This window comes from Tamandua tetradactyla, chromosome 10 (genome assembly GCF_023851605.1).
Source record: "Tamandua tetradactyla isolate mTamTet1 chromosome 10, mTamTet1.pri, whole genome shotgun sequence".
Classification (NCBI taxonomy): Eukaryota; Metazoa; Chordata; class Mammalia; order Pilosa; family Myrmecophagidae; genus Tamandua; species Tamandua tetradactyla.
Genome location: NC_135336.1, coordinates 84,957,723 through 84,985,011, shown reverse-complemented (window position 1 = coordinate 84,985,011; position 27,289 = coordinate 84,957,723). Strand labels below are relative to the sequence as shown.

The 27,289-nt window shown below is 35.9% G+C and overlaps 1 protein-coding gene across 6 annotated transcripts in view; it reads left to right on the top strand.

Moving 5' to 3' along the window:
* The window catches only part of APP (amyloid beta precursor protein), a 290,703-nt gene that overhangs the window by 205,546 nt on the left and 57,868 nt on the right, over window positions 1-27,289 (top strand). For all 6 annotated transcript variants that reach the window (XM_077118781.1, XM_077118780.1, XM_077118779.1 and 3 more), the window contains 5 exons: window positions 792-925; window positions 4,896-4,970; window positions 5,727-5,885; window positions 16,540-16,668; window positions 17,551-17,650. In XM_077118781.1, the coding sequence (XP_076974896.1) occupies window positions 792-925; window positions 4,896-4,970; window positions 5,727-5,885; window positions 16,540-16,668; window positions 17,551-17,650 (597 nt within the window). The remainder of the gene's footprint in view (window positions 1-791; window positions 926-4,895; window positions 4,971-5,726; window positions 5,886-16,539; window positions 16,669-17,550; window positions 17,651-27,289) is intronic.

The following is a 27,289-nucleotide window of genomic DNA, read 5'->3' as shown; positions in this document are numbered from 1 at the left end:
TTTAGAAAACTGCTTTTATAAGCACTCACTTAACTCACAAGTTCAGACATTTCTGGTTTATAGAACACTTCTATTTTATGGGCTTTGATATTTCCACATAATATAGTAGTAAATGTTACAACTGAGTATTGCTTAGCAGTATCACTTGAATTTAAAATAGAAATCACTTTCTTTTTTGCCACTACAATGAATTGGTTGATTATTGCCAAATTTGTGAAGGCAGAAAGAGCCATTTGTTGATATTTATGTTTCTTTTGTTGTGTTTCAAATACTTTCTCATGAAGGATGGCTTTGTAATCAATAAACCTAAAATATATAGTTTGGAAATTACCATTAATCCAAGGTTCACATATTTTGTAATAGCTAATTTTGAGATTTCTTTAGTTTCTGTGGGAATTTTAGTGTGTGATGTTGATGATATTATCATTTACTTTCAAAATTGTAAAAAGTCTAGCAAATCATGAGGATTTAGGAACACATTTCCATATTCTTAAGCATCAGCTGTTTTTGCACTACACTTGGTTGCCAGAAAAAAAATTTTAATATAATATTATATGATTGCAGAACAGACCATTTTAAAGATAGTCCTTCACCTGTACTTGAAAAAGGTGAAACACATCTTCACTGTGTTGCAAAATGTCTTGTGGTGTTCTTTCAAACAGCATTAATATCTTGAATGTACTTCTCTATTAAATTCTTTGTTCTGGAAAGCACCTGAAAATATGCCTTTCTTTTTGAATGATTGGGTATTCTGTTTCTCTTTTCTTACCTCGTTTCCTTCTACTTTATAGTTCCTACCACAGCAGCCAGCACTCCTGATGCAGTTGACAAATATCTTGAGACACCTGGAGATGAGAATGAGCATGCCCATTTCCAGAAAGCCAAAGAAAGGCTTGAAGCCAAGCATCGTGAGAGAATGTCCCAGGTAAATGTTACTCTTCGGTTCTTCAGCCCCATGTATTAGAGAAATCATGGCTTTGTCTCTGCATCAGTCTCCCCTGATGGCTGATCAGTGCCTGGGGATAGGAGCAAAATATTTAATTTTATCCAGATCTTTTTATTTCTCCTGTGGCATTCAAGCTTTTGTTTTCTTAAACTGTGCATAATAATAAAATATTTGAAAAGCAAACCTGTGGGAAAATTGTTTAGTTTTAAATTATTATGAAATAGAACCTCAGGAGAGCTTATTAAGTAAACATAAAAATGAGGATTTAAGGATACACATCTGTCTTCTGCCATAGCCATTTTTATTGTACCTTCTGCAGGTGTAAGGATCGAAAAGACACAACGAACTGAATAAATAAAATCCACTTGTATTCCAAAACATTGGCAAGCCACTCAAGCAATTATTGAAAGCATGTATGTCACAAAAGATGGCCTCGCCATCTATTGAGAATTAAAAGATGCTTTATGGGGGTGCAAAGGTAGTTCAGTGATAAAATTCTTACCTGCCATGTGGGAGACACCAGTTTGATTCCTAGTCCATGCACTTTCCGAAACAAGCAAACAAACAAATGGTGCTGCAACAATGGAATATTCATGTGGAAAAATAATGAAACGTGACCCTGCCGTCAGCATACCAAAAAATAAAGATACTTTGTAATTATTTCTAATAGTTTATGAATTTTAATTTTCAATGTTTCCTACAATGGCATTGTTTGTGGGTGATTTTGTTTGTTTGTAACCTCCATGTTCCCACCACCTAGAAAAGATACAGGTTTAGCTTTGAAGGGGAATTTTGTAAACAAAATTAAGTTATGTGTACACCATTTTCTATGGTGAAAAAACATACTTGGTTTTATTACTGTATCTATAGGTGGTACTTGTAACCTTCATATGGTAAATTAAAATCCACTAAAATGTTCTTTAGTAAAACTATTTGCTATTTTTGCATTAAAAGATATTTTTACATTAAATGCTAGATTTTTATGACTTCAAACCTATCATTTGTTATAAATTTAATTCGCAAAACCCTAAAAACTTAAAATAAAATATAATGACAGATAATGGAAGAGAAGTTCTGAGAGTGACACACCCCTTCTAGCACAGTACTAGATATAAGTAGCACAGAAATGACATTTGGAACCCAAGCCTTTCTTGATCCTATTCCAGTGTTTCTTTGACTACATAGTGCTACAGACTAGCCTACCTGCTCCACCACCATTGCCGTCATCCTGTGGTCACTGTCTTGCCAACAGCATTGAACTGCTGTTCTAGTCCTGCCATAACAGTACACTTTCTTTCCATTTAACTTAATATTTTCACCCCCATTCTATTAAGGATTTTTTTTTTAATATAATGCCTTTATCCCTCCAACTGAATTCTAAACTCCTTTGAGTTCATATGTTTGTATAATGCATCTTGCTAATGTTGCATTTCTTTTTTCGACACAGTCATTTTTTAAAAACAAGTTGTAAATTATTTTTTCAGTGTATCTTATCATTTTGATCCTCTGTTAGTTTCAAATTTGACATCTTCCCTAGAATAATAACTTAAGTTTATTCTATTCTGGTACATCTATTTAATTCATGTCTTAGTTCATGCAAGTTTTGGTAGCTTATCTTATTATCTCATTAAATATATCTGGGATGACTTTATCCCCAAGCAGAGAATGCTGTCTGCTAGATTCCAGTGGTTATAGGTAACTGATACATTTGAGATCAACACTTATCTTCAAAATCTGTGGTGCTGAAGTCCCGACACTGTTCAGCTTTGAACTTTCCTGCCTCTTAAATCACTACTTAGTATTTGTCATTTTCTCTACATAAATCAGTCTACTCTTAAAAGATCCATAAATTCAGGTGATACTGTTAGCTTTGTGCAGTCAGTGGAAAATTGCTTTATAAGAATATAAAGACAAACTTCCAGGTCTGATCCTAGAATTTTTAATTTTTTAAGAAATATTTTTAATTGATTTTGTTGTGTTTATTATTTTCTTGTTTTCTTACAAATATGGAAGTTGCTTTTTTGTAAGCTAGAACCCACAATACCTCTTGGCCTGTATATTTCTGTTGTGTTGCTATGTTGTAAATAGTGTCTAACAAATATAAATTAGCATCTGAATAATATATATTTATTACTTAATATGTCCTTAAAATGAAGTCCTTCGATATTCTAAATTTGTTGCTTTTCAGACACATTGTTATATTACAGACCTCACCAAAAGTAAATTAACGGAGCTTTCCTGTTAGATTTTCCATTTTCTAATGGCAAATTGGGCCTTTAAGGGGAGAAATAGAGTGCTCTTTAAAGAAACACAGGTCTTGATTCAAGCCCTTCCTTCTTTATTATCTGCCTGATTTAAAGCAGCTAAATTATTTTGGTCCATGAAAGGGGAATTAATGTGAGGCCTGATGCTACAGGTGATTGTAAAGAATCAGTTAATCCTGTAAAGAACTTAATATCGGATCTAGTAGTGGGTCATCTAGTGTTTACTATTAGTGTCCCCTGGTTGAGGCCATTGTTCAAAAGGAGATATTAGGGCCATGGAGTAAAGATATGCATTCATCTTGCGGCAAATTGGAGTAGGATGCTGGTATAGATGAACTGTCTTATTTGTGGGGATGAGAATGGAGCCAAAAATTTAAAACATGAAGAATATTATTATAATGTTTCTTTTCAGTTCATTAGCTAAGTGAATCTCTTTTAGTATTCCATGCATCCCCAGCTCAAAGCTGAAAGTCTGGAATCTGAATGAGATAATAGAAATGTAAACATAATAACGGAAATCAGTTTTTCCACATTCTGATAAGACATTTGTCTTCTATCTCAAGCTAATTTTGAGATCCCTTACTGTAGAATTCATTGTAGAGCACTACCTCTGTGAACATTCTTGAAACGGGAAATTGAAATATTTTTATTGCAAGGCTTATCTCATCTATAAAGCAAAGGTATTCTTCAATATCCCCCTTCCGTTCAGGTACCCTTCATTAGCCCAGAGGGACCAAAGCTCCTTGACAAAACGTTTCTTCTCTTCTGTGTATTGTTCTCATGCGTGGCAGGAGGGCATCTGTTCCATCTTTCCTGTGAACATTGACGTTGTTTTTGACATGTTTTTCAGCTATAATAGAGAATTCCTTCCATCCTGTATTTTCTGCAATTTCTCTTAAAACAATATACAGAAGTCAGTGGACAAAAATTCAGTAATTAAAAGCCAGGTGATGATTTGATTTGGTATTATCTCACAGATAACTCTGTATCTATAGTTATTTATTCCAAGCTTCTTTTTCTTTGTTATTTTAAAGGATATCAGAAAAAAACAATTCTTGAGGAATAAATACCTATAAATAATAGACTCTGGTAGTACAGAAATCAAGTCTTTTCAGTTTTTAGTATGCAAGTGTACATCTCACAGCAAATTGGTATTTTGGTTACATGATTTTTCTGTTCTTCATTTTACCTATCTCACATGTAAGCTATACTTGACTGTCACTAATACACTTGAAAAAGAAGGTGCAGCCATAGGTGGCAAGAATTTGCTATCGTTTTCATCCTACAACATGTTTTCTCTGCGTTCAGATCAATGAGTACATATCATTTAGGGAAATCCTGTTTGAACATCAAGGTTGAGTGAAAGTTAGCTTTATTTTGCTGCCAAACGGATTAGCCTAGTTACTAAAATGATTTTCAGCCATTTCTCAGCCCAAAAAATAAGAATACTAATAATCTTTGCTTCAAAGAGCCATATTCCTACTATAAATGTGAACATGTATGTTTAATATAACTGTAATTATAAATTATTTGCATCCTGAGAGGTCAGATATTGTTCAGCTAGGAATGTAATGTGATTTTTTAAAAAAACATTTGAAAATAGAAGAGTAATATGATTTAGCTCATTGCAGCTGAATGAAGGAAGAACTGGTGATTTTTAACTCATTTAATCTCTTATTTTACAGGTCATGAGAGAATGGGAAGAGGCAGAACGTCAAGCAAAGAATTTGCCTAAAGCAGATAAAAAGGCAGTTATCCAGGTAAACTGCGCCCCCATTCCCTTCCAAGCAGGAAATTCCAAGAACCTCTTTATATTCAGTGTCTGAGTTTATCAGCCTCTGCTGAAACTTTGTAGGTGATGGTTCATATTCCCATTAGCCTGAACTCTTCCTAGTCATGTCTGGTAATTGTTTGATTTGCATAAGCCTTGCTTTACATTGTTCCTAGTTAGCCCAAGTTATAATTCATTGCCATAAAGCGCACATTGTTACTTGCAGTCTACTTTTTATCAATAATATAAATATCTTTTCAATTGCCATGATCCTCTACTACTTTTTCTCCCTTGGCAAAAATTCTACTGACTTCAGACTTTTGTCTGAAACCACTCTCAGATTACTTTAAGTAAACCAAGAGATTATCATGGTCACTTACGTAATTTTCTTTCAAGCAGGGAAGTATATGCAATGTAATTTAGAGTTTCTTTAAAATATATGCAAGGTAATTTAGAGTTTCAAGAATACATAAATTTATCCTGCATTATTGTCAGTCTTCAGCAACCCTATGCAATACTGATTTCCAGTGTCTAATTAAAGTTTTAGGAGGTGGGTGCCAGAAACAGAGGTAATCCATGAAACATACTGAAATTGTCAAAATATTGGGATTATTGTATACAAGCTTGGGATTGTTTTCATCACTTGAAGAAAATGGAATATAATATTGCTCTCAAAAGATGAATTTGCTGCCCCATCTTATTTGTTCAGTTCCCAATTGTCATGTGTGGATTTTTATAATGGCAGCATTTCCAAGAAAAAGTGGAATCTCTGGAACAGGAGGCAGCAAATGAGAGACAGCAGCTGGTAGAGACACACATGGCCAGAGTGGAAGCCATGCTCAATGACCGCCGCCGGCTTGCTCTGGAGAACTACATCACTGCTCTTCAGGCTGTTCCTCCTCGGGTAGGTCTTGGAGAGGCCTCACTTCACACCCTCTGGTCACAGAACAGCAGTAGTGGGAGCGGGGGGGCGGGGGGGCGGCGGCCATGAGGCAAAGTGTGGAGAATTGCTGTGAGCACCTTCATTCCCGGGGTTAATCTCAAACCATTCTACCTTTTGAACTTGGAGGGTCACAAGGTAGCTCCTTCCATGCCCCTTCTCAGCTTGATAGACCCTCAGATCTTTCCACAGAGAAGTCAGACAGGCTTCCCGAGACCAATGGACATCCTTGACGTGCTAATGACATAGAGTTAGTTAGTCAAGGAATCGCAGAATTGTAAAGATAGAAGGACGTAAGATGTACCCGAGCCCTAGCCCCCTCATTGTCTAATGACCTGATGTATCTCAGGTCTAACGAAGTTTAGACTTGACTGCATTATAAGGATTTTTACTGGCCCAACAGGGACTAGAACTCAAATTTTCTACTCCCTGGGCGACGGCCATATTCACTAGGGGAGTCCCTGGTCAGTCGAGACAACAGCCGTAGGGAAGATTATTTATGATGGTCAGTGATTGATGCCCAGAAAGCCTTGCCAGGCCTGGATTTGCTCAGTGAGACTTAGCAGGAGCATTTACTTTGGACATAAGGAACATTCTGAGAGAGAGTATGTACGTTATATCTCCTCTTCTATCTGTTATTGAGTGAGGGGTATTGGATTCTCTGTCACTGTGGATTTGTCTGTTTGTTTCAGTGCTGTCAGTTTTGCTCTGTTTGTTTTGACGGTCTGCTTTGTCCGTAAACGTTCAGAGTTTTACGTCCTCTTTGACTCTTTGATCATTATGTAATGACTTTCTTTATCCCTGATGATTAGTTTTGTTCTTCAGTGTACTTTGTATGACATTAATAAAGCTACTTCGGCTTTCTTCGATTTAATGTTAGCTTAATAAATCTTTCCATCCTTTTACTTTCATTTGGCTTGTTTGTCTTTATATTGAAAATGTTTTTCTCGTAAGCAGCATTTAGTTGGGTCTTACCTTCTTGATCCAGTTCAACAACTGCTGCCTTTTGATTAGGGAGACATGGATATTTCATGCGTTTATTGATTTAGCGATGTTTCCATCTATCCTGCTGCTATTTTTTTTTCTGGTTGTTTTGTTATTTCGTTTCTTCTTTTAATTGACTTGCTAGAAATGACTCTCTATTGTACTATTTTTTATGGTTGCTGTAGGTTGTATAGAATATGCCTTTAACTTGCCACAGTGGTATGGTAGGATCCTACTCAGGTAGGATTTAAGTAAACAGAAGAGAAATTAGGCTCAACATAGAACCTGTTCAGTTAAATCAAAGCCTGAATAGGGAATTCCGGTTAAAATAAATTTTTCATTGTAGTACTGTGACTGAAAAACCTTAGGAGTTCCTAATTAGTAAAAATTATATGTTTTTTTTGAAAGTTGAGAGATACCCATTTTTGTACATCTGAGATATTTGATGATTTTAGTAACCTAAATCAACCGTTAGTCATGATTACTTATTCTAACTTTGACTTTTAAGTATTTTCTAAAAGGAAGTGAGAGTTAGGAAACGTTTTCATGCATGGTCTGTCTGCTTTGTCCGTGTGCCATTAGGGTAGTTTTGTTTGATTTTTTCTTTGTTCGGTCTTTCACAGTGGCAGCCACCCTATCCACACTGAGATTTATTTCATAGTGGTATCATCTGCTGCTTCACACACAGGCTCAGTTACCACACCTCTTTCCTTTCTCATTTCTGAATGGGTTTTATCAAATATTCACTTTTACTGAGATCCCTGAAAATTTCTTCACAGAATTCTTCAGTGCAACATTAATGTAATGAATTTTGAGCCTTTTAATTAAGGAACATGGCTTTGTCACAGTGAGATTCTGTTCAAGGCCATGTGGTGAATTGTAGCAGTAGGACAATAAAGGTTCAGTAAGAAGGGAGTGATCACTCAAGGAGAGAAAGAGTATAATGAATGGGTGTTTTGTGAGAGGTATCCAGTAGTGCTAGGAGGTTCTGGTTAAATTCATCTTGGGCCAGAATGGGCTGTTACATCAGTGGCAGTATTGGTGTGTTAGTATGATTATGTTTTCTAAACCAAAAAAGGAAAAGAAAAGAAATGAGCTTCTTAAACTTGGCTTTTTAATCTTTATCTAATATTGCTAACTGTTCTTTTCCCTACAACCCTTCCTTTTTCACTAATCACTTTTTTTGCAAATGAGGTATTATTCAGTTATAGAATATATTTAAATATCATACATCTCCAAGGTAAAAGTATTCCATTTATATCACAATATGATGAATAAGTTAAAAATTATTTGCTGAATTCTTAATATATAGAGGTACTAGGGCAAAGAAATTTTTTTAATATTCTACCCTCAAATCGTGAATTTAATCAAAATTTTGCAAGGCTAATCAGTACCTAACAATTAAAAACTAGTTGGAAAATGTGTCTTTTAAAAAATGTTAATAATCACCCTATATCTTATTTATTCATTCATTCATTCATCAGGCATGTATTTTTAGTTGAAAGGGACTCATTATTTTAAGCTCTTATGGTCAGATCCAGTAACAAATATGAGGTAGAAAGAAAAATGGGAGAAATGAACATATTGAGCAAAATCCTATAAATTATCCTATAAATTATCCCAAATCGTTGGCATACTATTTCAGTAAAGCCCCTCAATATTACTCCTTATCTTCCTTTGAATCTTTACCAAGTTCCATGGGCAGATTTTGCTTAAAAAAAAGAGAACTATTCAGCCTGACATTAGTATTGTCTGTTTTTAATTGGGTTAATTGGCATTAGCATGAAACCTGGCCTATACCTCAATTCATATTTGTCACCCAAACCCCCTTCGCAGCTGAGTCCTACTCAGTCACTGCCTTCATATTTGAAGTAGTTCTTTCTCGGATGGTGTCAAAAAGCATATAGCTTTGGGATGCTTTATTCGGTTCCAGGAAGGGTTACATATTTATGTGTTAATATCTAACTTTATTTCATCCTTGCAAATGAAAATCTGTTATGAAAATATAGATATGTCATTATGTTAGCCAAATACATGGCATGTTATTTAAAGATTCAGATTTTTTTTTTCACCTGCTTGGGATTACAGACATCTGCCTCAGAGCAGATCTCTGTAAGGATTCCTCTGCCTAGAAATATCAGCACACACACACACACATGTAATTTTGCATTCATTTCAGGGGCTTCACTCTTTCTGTGAATATTAATATTGATCCCAGTTAAAAGATCTTGTTGTATATTTTGATTTTCATAAGCTTTATCATGAGTTCCCATATATAAATGTTTTTAAATCAATATAAAACTATGGAATTTTTAGTAGGCTAAGGCACTGTGGTTTAAGAATTGGGGATAGAAGAGGGTGAAATTCAAAGAAATATAAATGTGCTGTATCCTTAAACAGATTAACAAATTAAGAGGATAACGTGTGATCTATTATGCAAGAATGCCAAAACCCAAATATGAATATGCATGATTAAAGCATAGTGCTGTAAATCTCTCTTAAGAAGTCTAAAATATGTCAGGGTATGGCATTTTTTGGATGATCAGATAGATCACTTGATAAATCTTTCCAAGGGTCTTGGTATTTAAAATGTATTTTGTTTACGATTTCTTCTGCAACTCCATAATCTTTGCCTTATGAGTAGCATTAATAATCTAGCTGAACGTTCCTTTTAAAGCTTCAGCATGTTGCACTGCTTAACTGAATAAGAGAAGACCTTAAAGTTCAAAGTTTCTTGGTTTTCTTTGCTCTTACGCCAGCATATCTAAGCTCTGTGTCCAGTGTCCACTAAAGTTTGTCCAACGGCATTAATAACTTACTTTGCAGTAGTTGTGTCAAGGCCTGAGTTTCATTTCTTTATGCTGTCTTCACTTGTTTACAGCTGCAGCCTACATAACCAAAAGAAGTCTTTCATGAGAACTCGCAAAATACCATGGAAAAAATTATAAACCCTACGTTTCATTTGTGAGTGAGCAGAATTAAAACCACTCCTATTTTTTAGATTTTTTACTAGCGTGTAAGCACCTGTCTTTAATTCCCAGGTTTGCCATTTTTATAACTTGTAACTAGGAAAAAGCCATTTAATTAAAGGGATTCTTCCTCCTCTATCTGTTAATTTGGTTTGATTTGTCTACTCTTTAGCAATTAACATTGTTCTAGCTTTTGTTAACAGTAATTAGAAAAACAAAAGAATTAACTGAATTGAGATTGTGAAGAAGGTAGATGACTTTTTCCTTAAGAGGAAAAAGATTGCTCAGGCAGAATTTACAGAGGCTTTGGAGACGTGTCTCTTTTGGACAGTGAGACACTAGGATGTGGAATAGGGAAAAATGGGCTTCACGTTCTTTTGGTCCCTTCTGCCTTGATTTCCAGTGGGAAGGACAGAGCCAAAGCAGCAGAGCTGGGTGTGCTGGAAGTGATATTATGGCAACTCCTTGGTCACATGCAGAGTTTTGCTCTGGCAGTAGGAGCTAAGTAAATTAATAAATATTGGTTATCCAATATGTTTCCAGTCTGGTACATTCTCACTATCTAAGAAAACCACTGTTTTAGTGAGACAAGGTACAAGAATCTGCTGCCATTCCTTCTGTTACTTCCTTAACACTTCTGTGTTCACCTAGGTATAAAATTGTCATTTGCCTACTTAAATACATTTGAAAACTACAAAAATCATTTATGTACTTTTGAAAAAGGAAGATGGAAGAGTATAGCAATGGACTTCTAAAAATTTAGCTCAACTCCCTAGGAATTTGTGATCCAAATTATCATGGAAACTTTCCCAAATGTTATTTTGGTCAGATGTCCTAAAAGTGTTTTACTTACTGACTTGTTCCAGTACTGTGGGTGCACATAAAATTCTGGGGCAACTTGGAAAAATAAACTCAACCAAGACCATCTCCAGCACAGAGATGTTTAACTCTCTTGATTTGGATTCTAAAGCTACACACAGAGATTTTGAACATTTACATTATGTGCTCAATTCTAAGGTACAGATTTTATAATAGACATAAACTATGTTTGTGAAAACAGGAGAGAATTGTTTTTTTCTTGGTAAATGTCGAGTATCAAAAAGTAAAACTTAACATACCAAATGGATTCTGTGGCATGGTAGCCCCTTCAGTTTCCCTCCCTCAGCAGCTCCTGTGATGGGACCTGGTGTGACAGCAAAATAGTAAGCACATACGTGTGGACACGCCACCCGCCCGAGACCATACCAGATAACTATGAGCATAAAGTCATGACCTGCACCAGCTTGATATCTCCTGGTGACAGGTGCAGCCACAAATCACCCCCGTCCCTCTTGGCGTGGTTTTTCCTTTAAAACCACAAGCTACCAGAAAGAAAGTTGGAGCCATTTTTCCTTTCTCTTTCGCTGGCAGGTTTCGTTGGCTCCCACCTGCCTGTTCTCCCCTTGCTTTTATTCTGTTTCTTTCTCTCTAGTAATAAACCATTAAGAATCCTTTAGCAACCCCATGCCTAACAATAAGTGATTAACTTCCCTAGTTATAGGGTGAGAAACCACTAAGGTGCAATTTAATGCTCCAGGAGAGTGTTCTAAGTAGATTCCTCAGAACCTTGTAGGGAAGTGTGATCCAAAAAAGTGAGTCATTTATTTCCATCTTGGCAGCATTACATCAGGCCTCTTAAAGGCTCTTGACAGTCCATTCCCTCCCATGGTTGAAGGCACAAATGTCTGTTATGATAAGATGTAAGATTTCTACATCAAACATAAGTGGGACAATGAGGGTAAATGGTCATGTTTTAGTTTACTGTCTACCTGACATTGAATAAAAAGCTCTATATTAAGAAATGCTTGGCTTGAGTCAATCCTGTCCATCTTCAGTCAGTCAAATCTATGAAATGCATCCCAAGTCTTGGGAACATAAATTTGTGTAAAGGAATCAAATGAAAAAGGCTACACATCTGAGAAAGGGAAAGATGAATTAAAATACATTAACTGGTATACAAAAGGACTGAAATTTCCTTCAAAATTACCTGTTTTAATCCAACATCAAACCACAAAGCTCTAAGATTACAAGCTGTTACATATTTTGAGATAAATGAAATCTACGGTCTTGTTGAGGTTAGTTTGTATTATATAGTGAAATCCATTAAGTGTATTTTCTGGAAAGTATTCTCAGTTAAACTAGCTTGCCAGGGGACCCAAGCAAAGATAGATAGATCAAATGGGGTTGTAAAAATCTATAGGTTCTGGGCGGGCCACGGTGGCTCAGCAGGCAAGAACGCTTACCTGCCGTGCCCGAGGACCTGGGTTCGATTCCCGGTCCCTGCCCATGTAAAAAAAAAAAAAAAATCTATAGGTTCCATACAGATTGACAATGCAGGTCATCTTGCTGGTGATTCAGTCATTTTCCATTCCTGAAGGTTGCATTATGCTACTGAAACTACTTCTGAAATTATATTTCACTATAGGTTATTCATTAATTTAATTTAAAACCTGTATTAGCAACAAAATTGTGCCAAGAGCTGTAGTAGATGGCAAAGATATGTTAATTCTCCTCCTAGAAAATTGGTTAATGTTCCAAGAATGTTCACGTTAAGCCCTTTCTCTTCTTGCTTTCATAGTAATGATGTCTAATCCATCTTAGTTATGCCTGTTCTTAATCTTTTAAAGAATTTCTTTAGGAAATGTTGTTTTCTTTTAATTGAAGTGAGATTGTGAGATGAATTTAATGCAAACTGAAAAGTGCCGCATCAGTTGCAAATAGGTATTATGTAGTTATGGGTTAAATGCTTTTTCCAAATAATAAGAGCATTTAAAAGGATTGAATATAATTAGTCTGCCTGAGACAGATCTTTTCCTTCTATTATTATCTCTAGTCTTTGCTATAAATTTTAATAAGATTAATAGTCCAATACCAGTATAACCAGGTTGTAGTATTAATATATAGAGTATCTGAATTGTGAAATAATAGAAACTTATCAGAAAAATTATTACTAGTTGCAGAAGATTTAAAGATTTAAGGGTGATTCAAATCACATGAAAAGTCTTTTAAAATATAATGTTGCTTAAACTCTCCCTTTTATTCAATATCCTTATAACCAACTGCTTAATTCTTTTGTTTTTGTAATTATGTGAATAATCCTGCCTTAAATTTGAGTAGTGTCACAATAGGAATAGCAGGTATTTTGAGAAAATACATTCGGTAGGGAGATCAGGTATTGTTTTTACTTACCATTTGTGTGTGAATGTCTTAAGTTTTTCATTAAAAGTTAAAAAAAATTCAACCTTGTCCTATGGAGCCCCCATAAATAAACAGATTTCCCTGTTATTCTAATATAAGACATTGCTCTAGATATACTTTGGAGCCCTAAGAATTCACTATCTTACCTAAAACTTGTGAAAGTAATTATTTCTTCATTTCGAATGAAATATTTATTAATTATATACCAAAGTAGTATATTTAGTCCTACCAAAGTAGGACTTCTTTTTTTTTGGCCTAAAGCAAATAAAATTCTTAAAGTGTGGGGAAATATCTTAACTAAAAATAGTGTTTATATCCGAGGTGTTAAGAAAAGCATTTTATTTTTTATGATTACTTGCCTACCCACCGACATCAGAGCTCTTCTGATTTTTTTTTCCCTTTCTAAATTTGATTCCTAGAAATGTGTTTACATGGCCAAATCAACCAAGCAGAGCCTTTAATTCATGTATTGAGAAACATCCTTATGTCTTCCTGAATTTTCTGATGTCCTGAGGCTTTGCTTTTCAAATAGGCATCAGGAAGAAAAGGCTTATGTTTGTAGAGATACACACATAATGCGTGTCTGAGTTCATATAAACAGTGATGAGGTCATGCCTTTTGATGGCTTGCAGAGCTCGTTAACTTGGTGGAAGCTTGTTCCCTGGCAGAGTGAGGGAAAACCATATGGGGGCCTGGGGAATCATGAGAGCCACTCGGCGCTACTTCATGTGCTATTGTTTAATTATCCAGCTCGTGATTTTCGGAGGAAGTTAAATATATAGTTCTTAAAACTGAAGCAAATAAAGACATGTCGGTATTAAATAAGATAAACAGTTGAAAATACGTGAATTTATTCAGCATTTAAATACCCATGCTGATAGAAGATAAATCTGACTTTAGAAATAGAATCTTTGAATGTCACAAAAGCCTCACTTTTAACAAATACCTTTCATTATTTTCCAGTAATCCTAACTTTTAAGGAGGTTGACAGAGGGACTTCCTAACTTGCTGCTAATTATATCCCCATCTTCCATCTGGCCCTTTACCACAGGCTCTGGAGTGAGACAGCTAGTTCACTTGCTCTTGCTGCACACTGAGTAGCTACAAAATCTTGGGCCAGCTATGTAGGGTTGTACTTATAGGTTGCTTGCTTCATGTGTAAGGGAATAGGAGAGCTTGAGTTCAATGGAGCTTGAGTTCAAGGGAGTGACTGCGTAGCAGAAATGACTGTTAAGTGCCTGCGTGGACCTAGCATTATGCTGGTAACTAACACAGAGCATGTTCAATCCTCTCAAGCACTCTAATTGAAAGGTATTATTGTCTGAATTGCACAGATAAGAAAATGATGCTTAGATAATGTCATTAATGATTAGCTAGTGAGAATGTATGTTGTTTGTGGTGATATTGGAAGAAAAAGGAGAAGTAGTTATCAGAAGCTGCAGCCCCATTCTCTGTAAACAGATTTAGCTTAATACAATAATGGCAAAAACAACTTGGAACCATAACAATCCTTGATGCACATTTGTGTTTGGTGGTGGCAATCTTTCCAGGACAAAATATGTTTATCAAAGCATTCACAGGTAACTAACTGCAAAAAAATAAAAGTATCATGAAAAGCCATTCGTATTTTTAACTTATAGGTTTTTACTTATATAAGTTTTAATGAATAAAACATCTGTATCCTTCTAAACAATCAGTTCTTTTCAAGAGAAAAATACAAACTGGAGCAACTAAGAAAGCTCTACTACCAGCCAGACAGCTGCAGCAGTGATGGATTATGATCCTGCATGTCTCCAACCTTTCCAGCCTTTGAAGTATAATTGTGATAGAACTAGAGGGATTTTTTAGGCCTGGGTGCATTGTAATGAGCAAGTGTCGAGGGTATGTGATACCCTGGCTGCACAATCCTCCATATAGAATATCTCCACATTCAACAATACTTGGCCATTAATTTCCGACCTTTTAAAAATCCTTTCTAGGTAGAGTGTTTAAATCCATCATTTTCTAACTATGTCCTTGATGTAATAGTTGATTATCTCTTTTATTTATTGTTTTTAAGATATAAAAGCTTATCCAATTTTAAATTTAATCAGACTTCATAGTGCACATTAGACTTGTAACGATGTACTACCAAAAGCTGTGTATCGGGTAAAAGAATGAGCAAGGCAGAAGAAAACATGTTTATTTTGTTTTTATTGCATTTTTTTTCCCTGAAGTATACAATTGAGGCCTCTGGTAGACATGTAACAAACAGATACAGAACGCTCTCTCTGTGTCACAGTGTGATTGGGGTACTGATAAGAAAAAGAGCAGACAGAGTCAACCCCTTATACAGCTGACAGTTTAGGAGGGGAGTTAGAAACATAATTTAGTAGATTATGTTAAGTGAAATAATTTGTACAGCATTTCATGAGAAAAAGAGCTCCAAACTCAGCCTAGGATTTCAGCCCCTTAATGATGAAATTGGGGCTAGCCACGTAAAAGAGGAACGGAAGGTTTAGCCTGTACAGTTTGGATAATGTGAACAGAGGTATTGGGAACCTCTCTTCTTCTAGCCCTGAAAAGAAATTCTCTACCTTCCCACCAAATTTCAAGGGACCCTTTATAACTGACTTTAAAAAAAAAATTAAACGGGGGAAATATCTTTGGAAATCATTTGACAAAGTCATGTAGAAGGATGTAAATAGCAACAGAACTGTTGAAGACATAAGAACTTTTTTCCTTTTTTATTAGAATGAAGTTTTGAAGTAAAACTGGAATAAAAATGAAGTAGAATAATTTGAGGAAAAAAATAGAAGTACTTAAGAAGAAACCATTGCTCCTGAAAAGATAGGATGGCTTATGAAGAACTAAATTAAGTTTTGAAGTAGAATAACTACAGTTTAGCATTGGCTTTTTTTCTCTGAGAAAAATTATAAGTCTCTTAGAGCTTATCAGTTGTTCCTTGGCCCCCAAATTAGTAGTTTTTCTCATTGTGATTATTCAAATATTAGCTACTCATATTGGGAGTCCTTTACAACTACTTCTGAGGTAACTATATGACTGTGTTTTGTAGAAATGTGGCTCTACATATGTTCCTGTCAATATATTTAGGTGGGAGAAGGGAAGAACCTAATAAATCTGATTCCAGAATCTTTTTTTTTATCACAGGAGGCTGCTATTTAAAAAGAAAATGTCGATTAAGGAGAATAGTGATGATACTTGTTGCAAAAATAAATGCTGTCTTAGAAAAGTGACCGATCAACTCAGTAATTACCCATTAAGAAAGAAGTAGGGTAAATGTATAAAAAGGAGAATTGCAAGAGCTGATTTTTGATGCTTCTACATCATGCGGTGAATTACTGGGAACTATGACCTCTGGCTCAAAACCATAGGAAGAAGTGATCTTTTGCAAAAACCGGAAAAAACGTTCTGCTTTTCTCCCTCAGCCTCGTCATGTGTTCAACATGCTAAAGAAGTACGTCCGCGCTGAGCAGAAAGACAGGCAGCACACCCTAAAGCATTTTGAACATGTACGCATGGTGGACCCAAAGAAAGCTGCTCAGATCCGGTCCCAGGTGAGCACTGAATGTGATCATCATCTTCAGCTTTGACCATCCAGTGTTCTTGTTTCTTGGGTTGGTAGTGGGATGTACAGGTGTTGTACAGGTAGGACAAGTGCTCACAAACGCTTGGTCAGTTATGAAGGCTTATCTTACTGCAATATGTGGTTTGGCATTTTCTAAGTTATGAAAATAATGAAGAGTATACCAACCTTAATTGTGTGCTCTTGCTGATTCCCAAGGAACCATTTAAAACTCTAGTGAATAAAATGGAGAAAACAGTTTTGTTAACCAAAGGCTTGAAAACTGGTTTAGCTAAATTGTGGCAGGCAATAATAAACTCTGTTGCTATCCCAATGCTTGGATTTAATGTGATTTACAATGAAGCTCTGTGATAATGTGTTTTATACCCCGAGATTCCCAAAGGTTGAAAGCCAGAATTTACCTCTGGAAATCAGAAATTTTACATTTCATAAATAGAAGATGTAAAAAATATATACATTTAATATGAAATATCTTATCAAATTTAAATCTGTTCCTATCACTTGTAGAATTTGCAAAGAAATAGATTTAGAACTTCAGTGAGTTTTGTTTTTGTTTGCTTGTCTTTAAGGAGCCTTATATTATGACTCTGAGGTGGTCTTTCAAATCTGTCTTAACAATTGAGTGCAATATAACGGGAATTTTAAAAGTAAGCCTTAAAGCATAACTCAAAAGTTAGAGCAAACAATGGAAGAACAAAAAAATTTAAAGATGCTCTTTTAGGTTAAAGTTCTAGCAGTACTTAATCAATTTTATTTTAGAAGTATACATTTATCATTTTTTGTGGTATCTAATAAGAAAAAATAAGTATTCTTATCCCAAAAAGGGTTTACCTGGAGCCCTTTTTCTTTGCAGGTCATGACACACCTCCGTGTGATTTATGAGCGTATGAACCAGTCTCTCTCCCTGCTCTACAATGTCCCTGCAGTGGCTGAAGAGATTCAGGATGAAGTTGGTAAGCTTGCCTTGTAATGCTCTGCATATAAATATATTTTCCCTCATAAGAGAAAATTGAAAAATGCATTCTTCTACCTTAGGGATTAATAGTATTCAAATAAATAGAAGGAAAAAGACCAGTTTTTCTTTTACAATGAAATTCTTCAGGGATGGAATTAGCTCTCACCTTTAGCAATTGCATCATTCCTTAATATTCATACTTATAAGACTGAGGGAAATAAAAGTCAATCTATGTTATATTTCTGCAATAATGATATGCTTGTTATTATTGTTACCAATTTATAATTTGATCAATCTTGGAAATATTGGGGCCCTGGCATCTTACAGTTAATCAGAACAAAAATCAACCTTTTCTCTCTTGGTTCTTCACGATATCTTCATTTCACAGATGAAGAAGCTCAAACTCAGAGTTCACGTTTGTACATCCTAGGTAGCACTGCTGAAACACAAAACCATGACTGGTGATTTTCAGTAAATCATAACTGTGTTGCCAGAAAAAAAAATAGCCTTGTGTTTTCTCTGGACCACATTGTTATTTAAATGGTTCACTTGATTAAAATAGGTTACTACTATCTTTTAAAATTTTTTTATTTGAAAATAACCATAGACTCCTCTAGAGTTGTGAAATAATACAGAGATATTCCATGTATCCATTACGTGTCTTCCACAATGGTGACATCTTACATAAGTAAAGTACATTATCAGAACCAGAACCAAAAATATTGTGCCCACTATGTTGTATATCCCTGGTTTTCCTAGTGACATCTCTAAGATTTTATGTAAGCTCTCTAAATTCAGTAAAGCTTCACATAGCATGATTCTCAGTAAACTCCCCAAATGACCTTATTTGTTTAACTTTACCTGGCAGAGGTACACAGGTGACACTAACTCTTTCAATTTAAAGCAAGTGCTTGTGTACTGGAGATTTAGTGCATAAAGGGTCAGCATATAAGTGACATGTATTTTTTACCTCTGTCCATAAAGGATCCTGCCCTTTGCCAATTGGGTTGGTAAAAGATGCAGGTTATCATCTGAGAGCAAAATACTCAGGATGTTGTAGATCTTTACACCCATTTTAGGTTTTTCTTTTTTGAAGTAATTTTGAAGTCTGAAACACCACATACGGAAGAGCTGGCTCATTATATTTCATGCCACTGCTATTCTATGCTTTTTCTAACTTAATGCTGCCTTGTAAATGTTGTTTGTATTACTGTCAAGGTGTTTTGCATATTAGTCTATTCAGTACTGTTTATTTATGGAGGGAAATATGTATACCTCAGGCTATATACTTGGTAAAATCTTCATAATGTGTCATGAACTTTTATTTAGAAGGAACAACTTACTGTCGAGCAAGAGGCTAACAATCCGCTTCAGTGAATTGAGGACAGGGTTTCCAATTCGTTTTTCACACTATAAATTTTTTTTTAGGAAATGAATATTCTTGTTAGATATACTTCTGTGAAGATACTTGTTAGATATACTTCCAGGGTAGACAAAAGTAGGGAACTGATAAAACGTTAATATATTAAATAAATATAAAAAAATCCTCCAATAATTTGTAGAAGGGACAGATTCAATGAAATTATCTCATTCTAGACCAATATATTTTGGCATTATAGGTATCTTGTAGTCTTCTTTTCACATGAGACTTCAGTTGAGGTGTTGCCAGTAAATTCCAGTTCGTAGGGAAATAAATAAGTCAGTTGAAAGGACTAGAAAGTTGATGACCAATATTCCATTCTCACCCAATAATTATGGTTGACATCTTTCTAATTAAATTATTATAACTTAATTTTATTTGGCAATACAACCAAAATGAGTAATGAGCCAGTAATGTATCACACTTAAGTCAATGGTGATTCCAATATTAAGTGCTGCAAAATGCCCAAGAATAGAGCAGAGCAACACATAAATGTCAAATCTTAATATCAGAGATTATTTAGATAAATAAAATCATTGAATTTTCTTCTAAAAAAGAAAGCTTAAACCATTAGGTTAGTTTTTTTTGTTGTTGTTTTTTTTTTTTTTTTACTTTTTTATTGTATAATATAACATATATACAAAGCAAAGAAAGAAAAAAGCAGTAGTTTTCAAAGGACTCTTCAACAAGTAAGTTGTTAAAGGACAGATCCCAAAGTTTTTCTTGGGCTACCACACCATCATCTCAGATTTTTCCTTCTAGCTGCTCCGGAACATTGGCGGATAGAAGGAATAAGTATTTTTTAACATCACAATTGATGTTTTTGTGAAAAATAGCATATATACAAAAAAGCAATAAATTTTAAAGCATAGCAGCACTATTAATTATAGAATTAATTTTAGGTTTTTACTTCTAGCAGCACTAAGATACTGGAGGCTAAAAGAAATATCAATATAATGATTCAGCAATGATACTTGTTTATTAAACCCTGCCTTCTTTGTATGACTCTGTCATCATCTTTGATCTTTCTCCCACTCTTAAAGGATATTTGGGCCATACCCATTGTTTTTCATGTTGGAAGGGGCTGTCGATAATATGGGATAGGGAGATGGAACTAGCTGATGTTCTGGAGAGGCTGGCTCCTCTAGATTTCAGGACTTTTCTGGTCCAGGAACCCATCTGGAGATTGTAAGTTTCTGTAAAGTTACCCTTGTTCATGGAACTTTTGAAGAATCTTATATATTGCCCTAGGTGTTCTTTGGGATTGGCTGGAATGGTTTTGGTTGGGATTTGGCAAGTTATGAGATGAAAAGTAGCAATGTCTAACTGCAGCTTGCATAAAAGTGACAGCTAAAGTAGCCTCTCGACTCTATTTGAACTCTTTCCATCACCGATACCTTATTTGCTCTATTTCTTTTCCCCCTTTTGGTCAGGGTGACATTGTTGATCCCACAGTGCCAGGTCTGGATTCATCCCTGGGAGTCATCTCCCACATTGCCAGGCAGACTTTCACCCCTGGATGTCGTGTCCCTCATAGGAGGAAGGGCAATGATTTCACCTACAAAGTTGGGCTTAGAGAGAGAGAGGCCACATCTGAGCAACAAAAGAGGTCCTCTGGAAGTAACTTTTATGCATACATATAGGTAGGCTAAGCTTCTCCACTACATACATAAACTTCACTAGAGCAATCCTCAAGATTAAGTACTTGGCCTATCAATACCATTAGGTTAGATTTTTTTAAGTTTTTTTACTTAGAAAATGTATTTGTCCTTAACATAAGAGATAATCAAATACCAAAGACCCATCTTTTAAAAAATTTTCCATTGGAATTTTGGGTGCTTCCATTTCTAAATAGCAATTTCACATAGAAAAAGAAGCTTCCAATAATTATACTGAACTTGCATTAACTGGACCCGTACATCATTTAAACAGCTAATAACAAAGTTAGACAAGAGGAATTGCTTGGAAGAATTAACTTTTCTGGTTCAACTTAGTTGACATTCAGTTTTTCTTTACCTAAAGGAACATTTAAAAATACCTCACTTCAAATAGGGGTATAGATGAAACAAGACTGGCTAGGAATGCTAATTTTTCAGTGGTGTCTGTTTGGAGGTTTTTAATATTACTCTCTTTTCTTTATATATGTTTGAAATTTTCCATAATGAAAGTTACTTTAACTTAAACTGTTTTTTTTAACTTACTTTCCAAATAGCATCTTCACTAATGTCTTCTACTTTATGTCTTGTACTCTTTCTGAGAATCCCTGATTAAATACTTTATCGTTAGTCTGATTAGCATTTATCTACTATTTCTGTGTACAGTCCAGCAGTAGATTAGGGACAGTTTAGTGCAAATAAAAATGACAATAAAATTCACAGTTTCTAACAAACGAACAAAATCTGAGAGTACCTACCAATGCATGCCTTTTGTTTAAAAGTTTGTTCTTATAAATGTAGACAGGCTATGTTTAATGCTGTGAAACTTCAAAGCAGAAATACAATATTTTAATTAAATTATAGCAATAGGTGCTCGCTCTCTGGATGAAGGGCTTTCACCAGTTGGGGATCTGCCAACATCTTCAGTGGCACACGTACTCCTGCTTCAGTAAACTTATGTTCCCCTTAGAATAGGATTGTTTATTATAGGGGAAAATATGAAAGAAAGGAATCACACTAGAAAGAAGGAATGCTGTGGGCAGTGGTGGGCATTGGCATTGCTTTTATGAGAATGGTAAAGTGTACCTAAAACACAGAATTCCTCAAGGGAGTGAATTCTCATCCTGGCCCATTTTTTCACCCAGCATGCTTCCCTGACTCTACTACTTATTCCAGTAAATCCCAAGGCTATATGTCTAGCCACAGAGTCCTAGTGCCATACTCCAGACTGTCAGAATATCTTGCACAAATTTCAAATTCAAATCAATGTATGTAAAGAACAACTCTTTGTATCCCCCCTAAAACTTTTTAATGGTTCCACCACCATCCTCCCAGTTACCTAATCTTATCCGTGACACCTTCTTTTCCCCTACCCATGATTTCTTATGTATCACAAATCCTGTCACCTCTACCTCTTATATTCATGTGCAACCCCTTATCTGCTATCTTATTTCTGATCCTTATGCACTGTCATCACTTTGACTGGACTCCCAACTAGACACACTGCTTCTTGTATCTCCTTGGCTTTGACTCACACAGGTTTATCCTCCTCAGGACTGCCGAAATTCCCTGCTAAAACACAACTTAAATCTTGCTCATGATTCTTCCTTCCTTAAAATGCTACATTATTCAAGACCCAGCTGAGATGCACATGTGCTTATAAAACCCATACATAATTTGCATAGGAAGCAAAGGAGAGGAGCTGCAGTTGAGTGACCCATGTAATCAATGAGTGTCTGTTGGCCATGAGGTTGATTATCCAGGCTACCACGTATGGATGTGGCATGTGGTTTAGGGGAAGATTGGACCCTGGCATCCAGCCTACTTCACCCTCCTGAGCTAAATGCTCTGGCATTTGGTTCCATTCCCTGAAAGCTGGACTTTTTGAAATTTGCACAAATGCAACCTGGAGACTAGTGACAATTTTGTGAAGTAATGGTATCATCCCCAAATTACAGTTGAAGACACTGAACCTTAGAGAAGTCACTCACTTGCCCAATACAAATCAAAGCAGATCAAAGTGGTTTGGAACCAAGGTCTAACTGACTCCAAAGTCCATGCTCTCTCTGCTAACTACTCTCCTCTCTCAGGTAGAATTTTCTTCTTCCTTACCTCAGTTTCAAAACCACATTGTACCCACTACTTATACCATGTGCATTTTGTCTGTATTTCCTTTTATTTTTCATAGGCAGGCATCAGGAATCGAACCTGGGTCTCCTGCATGACAGGCGAGAACTCTGTCTGCTTAAACACCATGGCTGCCCAGCTTCATTTTGTCTATATTTAATTATCAGTTTATATGTTTTTCAACCATCCTGTTCTGTGAGTTCTGGGTCATCTTTGCATGTAGGGTATCCAGCAGTCTCAGCCATAACAATCCCCAGGTTGCAAAGTAGATGCTTCTTAACTTAGGTTCATTAAGCAGTGTCAAGAAAAGGATTGCACTGAACAATGTGAAGCAGGCAAGGATAACTTTATTCATACTTACCATGGTATGAAAAAGGGAACTCAAATATGGAAACAAAGGACAAACATGCTGCCTAAGGCCTGGGAGTGGATGGGAGGAAAAGCAATGGAAGATAGTGTTGGGGGTAGGATGGTTGATCCCTGGGATGGGTGAGTGATTTACTGAGGTTGTTATTAAGACCATTTGGTTTGGAATGTTCTCCTTTGCACTAATTAGACCACCTACAGTCTGTAAGGGCCAGAAGGAGGAAGAGGGATATAAGAACTGCATAATCTGGAGACTTTTAGGCTGGAGTGGGAGGGAAGCCAGGGAGGGGCCTGGAGGGAGAAGCCTATCGAAAGTTTAATCAAGCTAAAGGGAAGTTAAGGATCTCTTGGTTAGCAGACTCCTCAGTACCCTTAAGGACCCAAATTGAACTCATGCCTTTCCTTAGCACCTGGTGTAGCATTAAATAAAACCGCAGTAATCTCTAACCCTGCCACTGATCAAGCCAACAAAATATATACTATTGGTAAAGGCATCAAAATAAAGTGAATAAACCGTGTTCTAAGGACTGTAATTAATAGAATTTCACAACATGCTCCTGTATCATACCAGGACACTATGCTGTTTGGTCATTTGCCTGATTTGCATAATTTGATACTTGATGTATTAATTACACTGTCCAGTGTGACCATCCTGTAACCTACAATCTGAGCTTACTTATTTGATTTCCTTCACCAGTATGAATAATCAAAACTGCCTTAAAAGTTGCTTTATTAAAAACCTACCTTTTATTCCTTTATATTTTTTCCAATTCTGTAGAAATTATAGGCAGATTTCCAAGCACAGTCATTTATTACTTGTGGTTTACCCTTTTTGAAAAATGTAATTTGCCTGCAAATTATGATGCTTTCTTGCTGCAAAGAAAGACTTAACGTATTCTTTTTAGTGGGTAAACCTCTAACCTATTTACAAAAGCAGTTTAGGACTTTATCTTGTTTATTCAATAAATGATAGAATCATTATTTTAATGAAAATATGGTTTCTCTTCAATGTCTGTATTTTATTTTAACCACTTTTTACCTTTCAAAAAAGCAGAATACTTTCACTCTTACTATTGTTCATTTCGACTTTTGCTTGCTCGAATTGCTATTTAGAAATGATTGGTTTTCTCTGCCCTTTGAACTCTTATATCTATGCTAAAAAGATTCGGTTCTACTCCTTCTGTTGGCATTGAGGTTCTCTATTAGTGCTTCAGTTTGCAGCTCCCTCAAGGCTACAAATATTGTAGCTCTCAATTTGAAAGAGGAATATTTCACAGAATACTATAATAACCAATTAGTGAGAAAGGCAGGAGGAAGGAAAGGGGGAAGAAAAGCATAATTGCTTCATACCCTGTTTGCGCTTTCCTTTTAGCATTCAAAAGTAATAAAAATGTTAATTATTATAGAGCAGATGCTTGGTAGCTCTCTGGCTGAATAAATCTATAACGAATGCTGTAGGATTGAAAGACGTGACAACGGACTGATGAAAGAATACATACAACTCTTTATTATTATTTTATTATGGCCTCTTCCTAAAATTCTTCACTGTTTGGGGAAACGCAGCATGCTTATTTCAAAGACACTGTCTCCACTGTCTATTCCTAATAAACCTGTTGATTTTTTAATTTAATAAGTTTAAAGTAGACTAGGTTTAAAATAGACTTTAAAGCATTTCCCAATTCAACAAAATGCAACCTTTCATCCTGTTGCAGTTTGCTAAAACTGCTGGGATGCAGTATACCAGAAATGGGTTGGCTTTTACAATGGTTGTTTATTAGCTTACAGACTTATAGTTCTTGGTCCATAAAAATGTCCAAACTATCAAGGGGAAGATAACCTTCTTCGAAGAAAGTCTGCTGGCATATGTGGTCCATCTGTCAGATAGGAAGGCACCTACTTGGCTGGCATCTGCTGGTCCTTCGCTCTCTAGTTTCATTGCTTTCTGCTCCTAGTGCCTGTGACCACCTCTGAGTTTCTGTGGGTCCTCTCTTAGCATTTCTGGGGCTGTTCTCTCTGAGTTCTCTGGGCTTTTACTGTCTTTTATCCTCACAAAGGACTCCAGTAAAGGATTAAGATCCACCTTGAATGGAGTGCATCATGTCTCATTTTAAACAACCTAATTAAAAGGTCCCACCCACAATAGGGTTGCATGCGCAGGAATGGATTAAAAGAACATGGCCTTTTCTGGGGTATATAGAAGTGTCAAACCAGCACAGGTACTATTGAGAATTTAAGGTATCCTTATGTATGATTGTTAATCAAAGAAAGGTATCAAGGAGAAAATAATCATAGAAGTAAATAATATAATTTATTCTTTTTTATTTCATCAGAGATGAATTTTATATGTAAGTAGATTTTATAGCTGATTTAAATATTTGGAAAGAAGGGCATTTGTTTGTATTATAACCACCCAAGAGGCATTTCCCTCCTTTGATTGTTTAATAGTCTGAGAGCCCCTTGTTCATATTTTTATTTTTTTAAATTTGTTTATTAAACATAACCACATACAACACAAACATTCTTACCATCTGATCATTCCATTCTTGATATATAATCAGTAACTCACAACGTCATCACATAGTTGTATATTCATCATCATGATCATTTCTTAGAACATTTGCATCAATTCAGAAAAAGAAATAAAAAGAATACAGAAAAAAATGCAAACATACTATATCCCTTACCCCTGCCTTTCATTGATCACTAGTACATCAGTCTACTAAATTTATTTTAACATTTGTTCCCCCTATTATTTATTTATTTTTAATCCTTATGTTTTACTCATCTGTCGATGAGGTCGATAAAGGAGCATCAGAAACAAGGTTTTCGCAATCAGGTAGTCACATTGCAAAAGCTATATCATTATTCAGTCATCTTCAAGAAACATGACTACTGGAACACAGCTCTACATTTCACTGGAACACAGTTCCCTCCAGCCTCTCCATTACACCTTAACTAAAAAGGTGGTATCTATTTAATGCATAAGAATAATCTCCAGGATAATCTTTTGACTCTGTTTGGAATCTCTCAGCTATTGACACTTTATTTTGTCTCATTTTGCTCTTCCCCCTTTTGGTGGAGAAGGTTTTCTCAATCCCTTGATGCTGAGTACCAGCTCATTCTAGGATTTCTGTCCCACATTGCCAGGAAGGTCCATACCCCTGGGAGTCATGTCCCACGTAGAGAGGGGAAGGGCAGTGAGTTTGCTTGTCGTGTTGGCTGAGAGAGAGGTCACATCTGAGCAACAAAAGAGGTTCTCTTGGGGGTGACTCTTAGGCCTAATTTTAAGTACGCTTAGCCTATCCTTAGAAGGGTTAAGTTTCATATGTACAAACCTCAAGATTGGGGGCTCAGCCTATTGCTTTGGTTGTCCCCACTGCTTGTGAGAATACCAAGAATTCTCCACTGGGAGAATTTGAATTTTCCTCCTTTCTCACCATTCCCCCAAGGGGACTTTGCAAATACTTTTTTATTCACTATTCAAATCACTCTGGGATTTATCAGGGCATCACTCTAGACAAACCTACAAAATTGTATGTCCTACTCAAGGTTCCATGTACTTATGGTGTTCAATTAAGCTGTCCACATAAATTATATAAGGAAATTCACTAGTGAAAATATAAATTTTGTACCATAAAAACATTTTTTGTGAAGCATGAATCTTAAGGGTCTTTAGGTGTCTATTTAGAGGAAGCTGGGGATTTGGAGGGTGTGAAAACCATCAGACATAGGTGAGGTTTTTTGCAGAGTATTCATTCCTAGAGGCAAAGTGGCCATGGCTCAGTGAGTGATACTTTCCCTAGACTCTGCATGGGTGGGGAAGGTGGATGTTGAGTGAATATTTTACTTCTGGCATCAAATGGGATGGGAGGTGACTTGGAGCGGTGTGTAGGGGTGCAGCTACCAGCTTCCTCTGGTTTATCTTTGGCAGTGGCTCTTTCAGCCTGAGTCTGGAGTCCTAACCCACCTGGTCCCTATTTCTAGGCCTCACAATGAACAATGGGTTGAAACGTATGTCAAACAACTCAGATGTGCAAGGAAAAAAGGTAACTTGATTTACTATAATGGA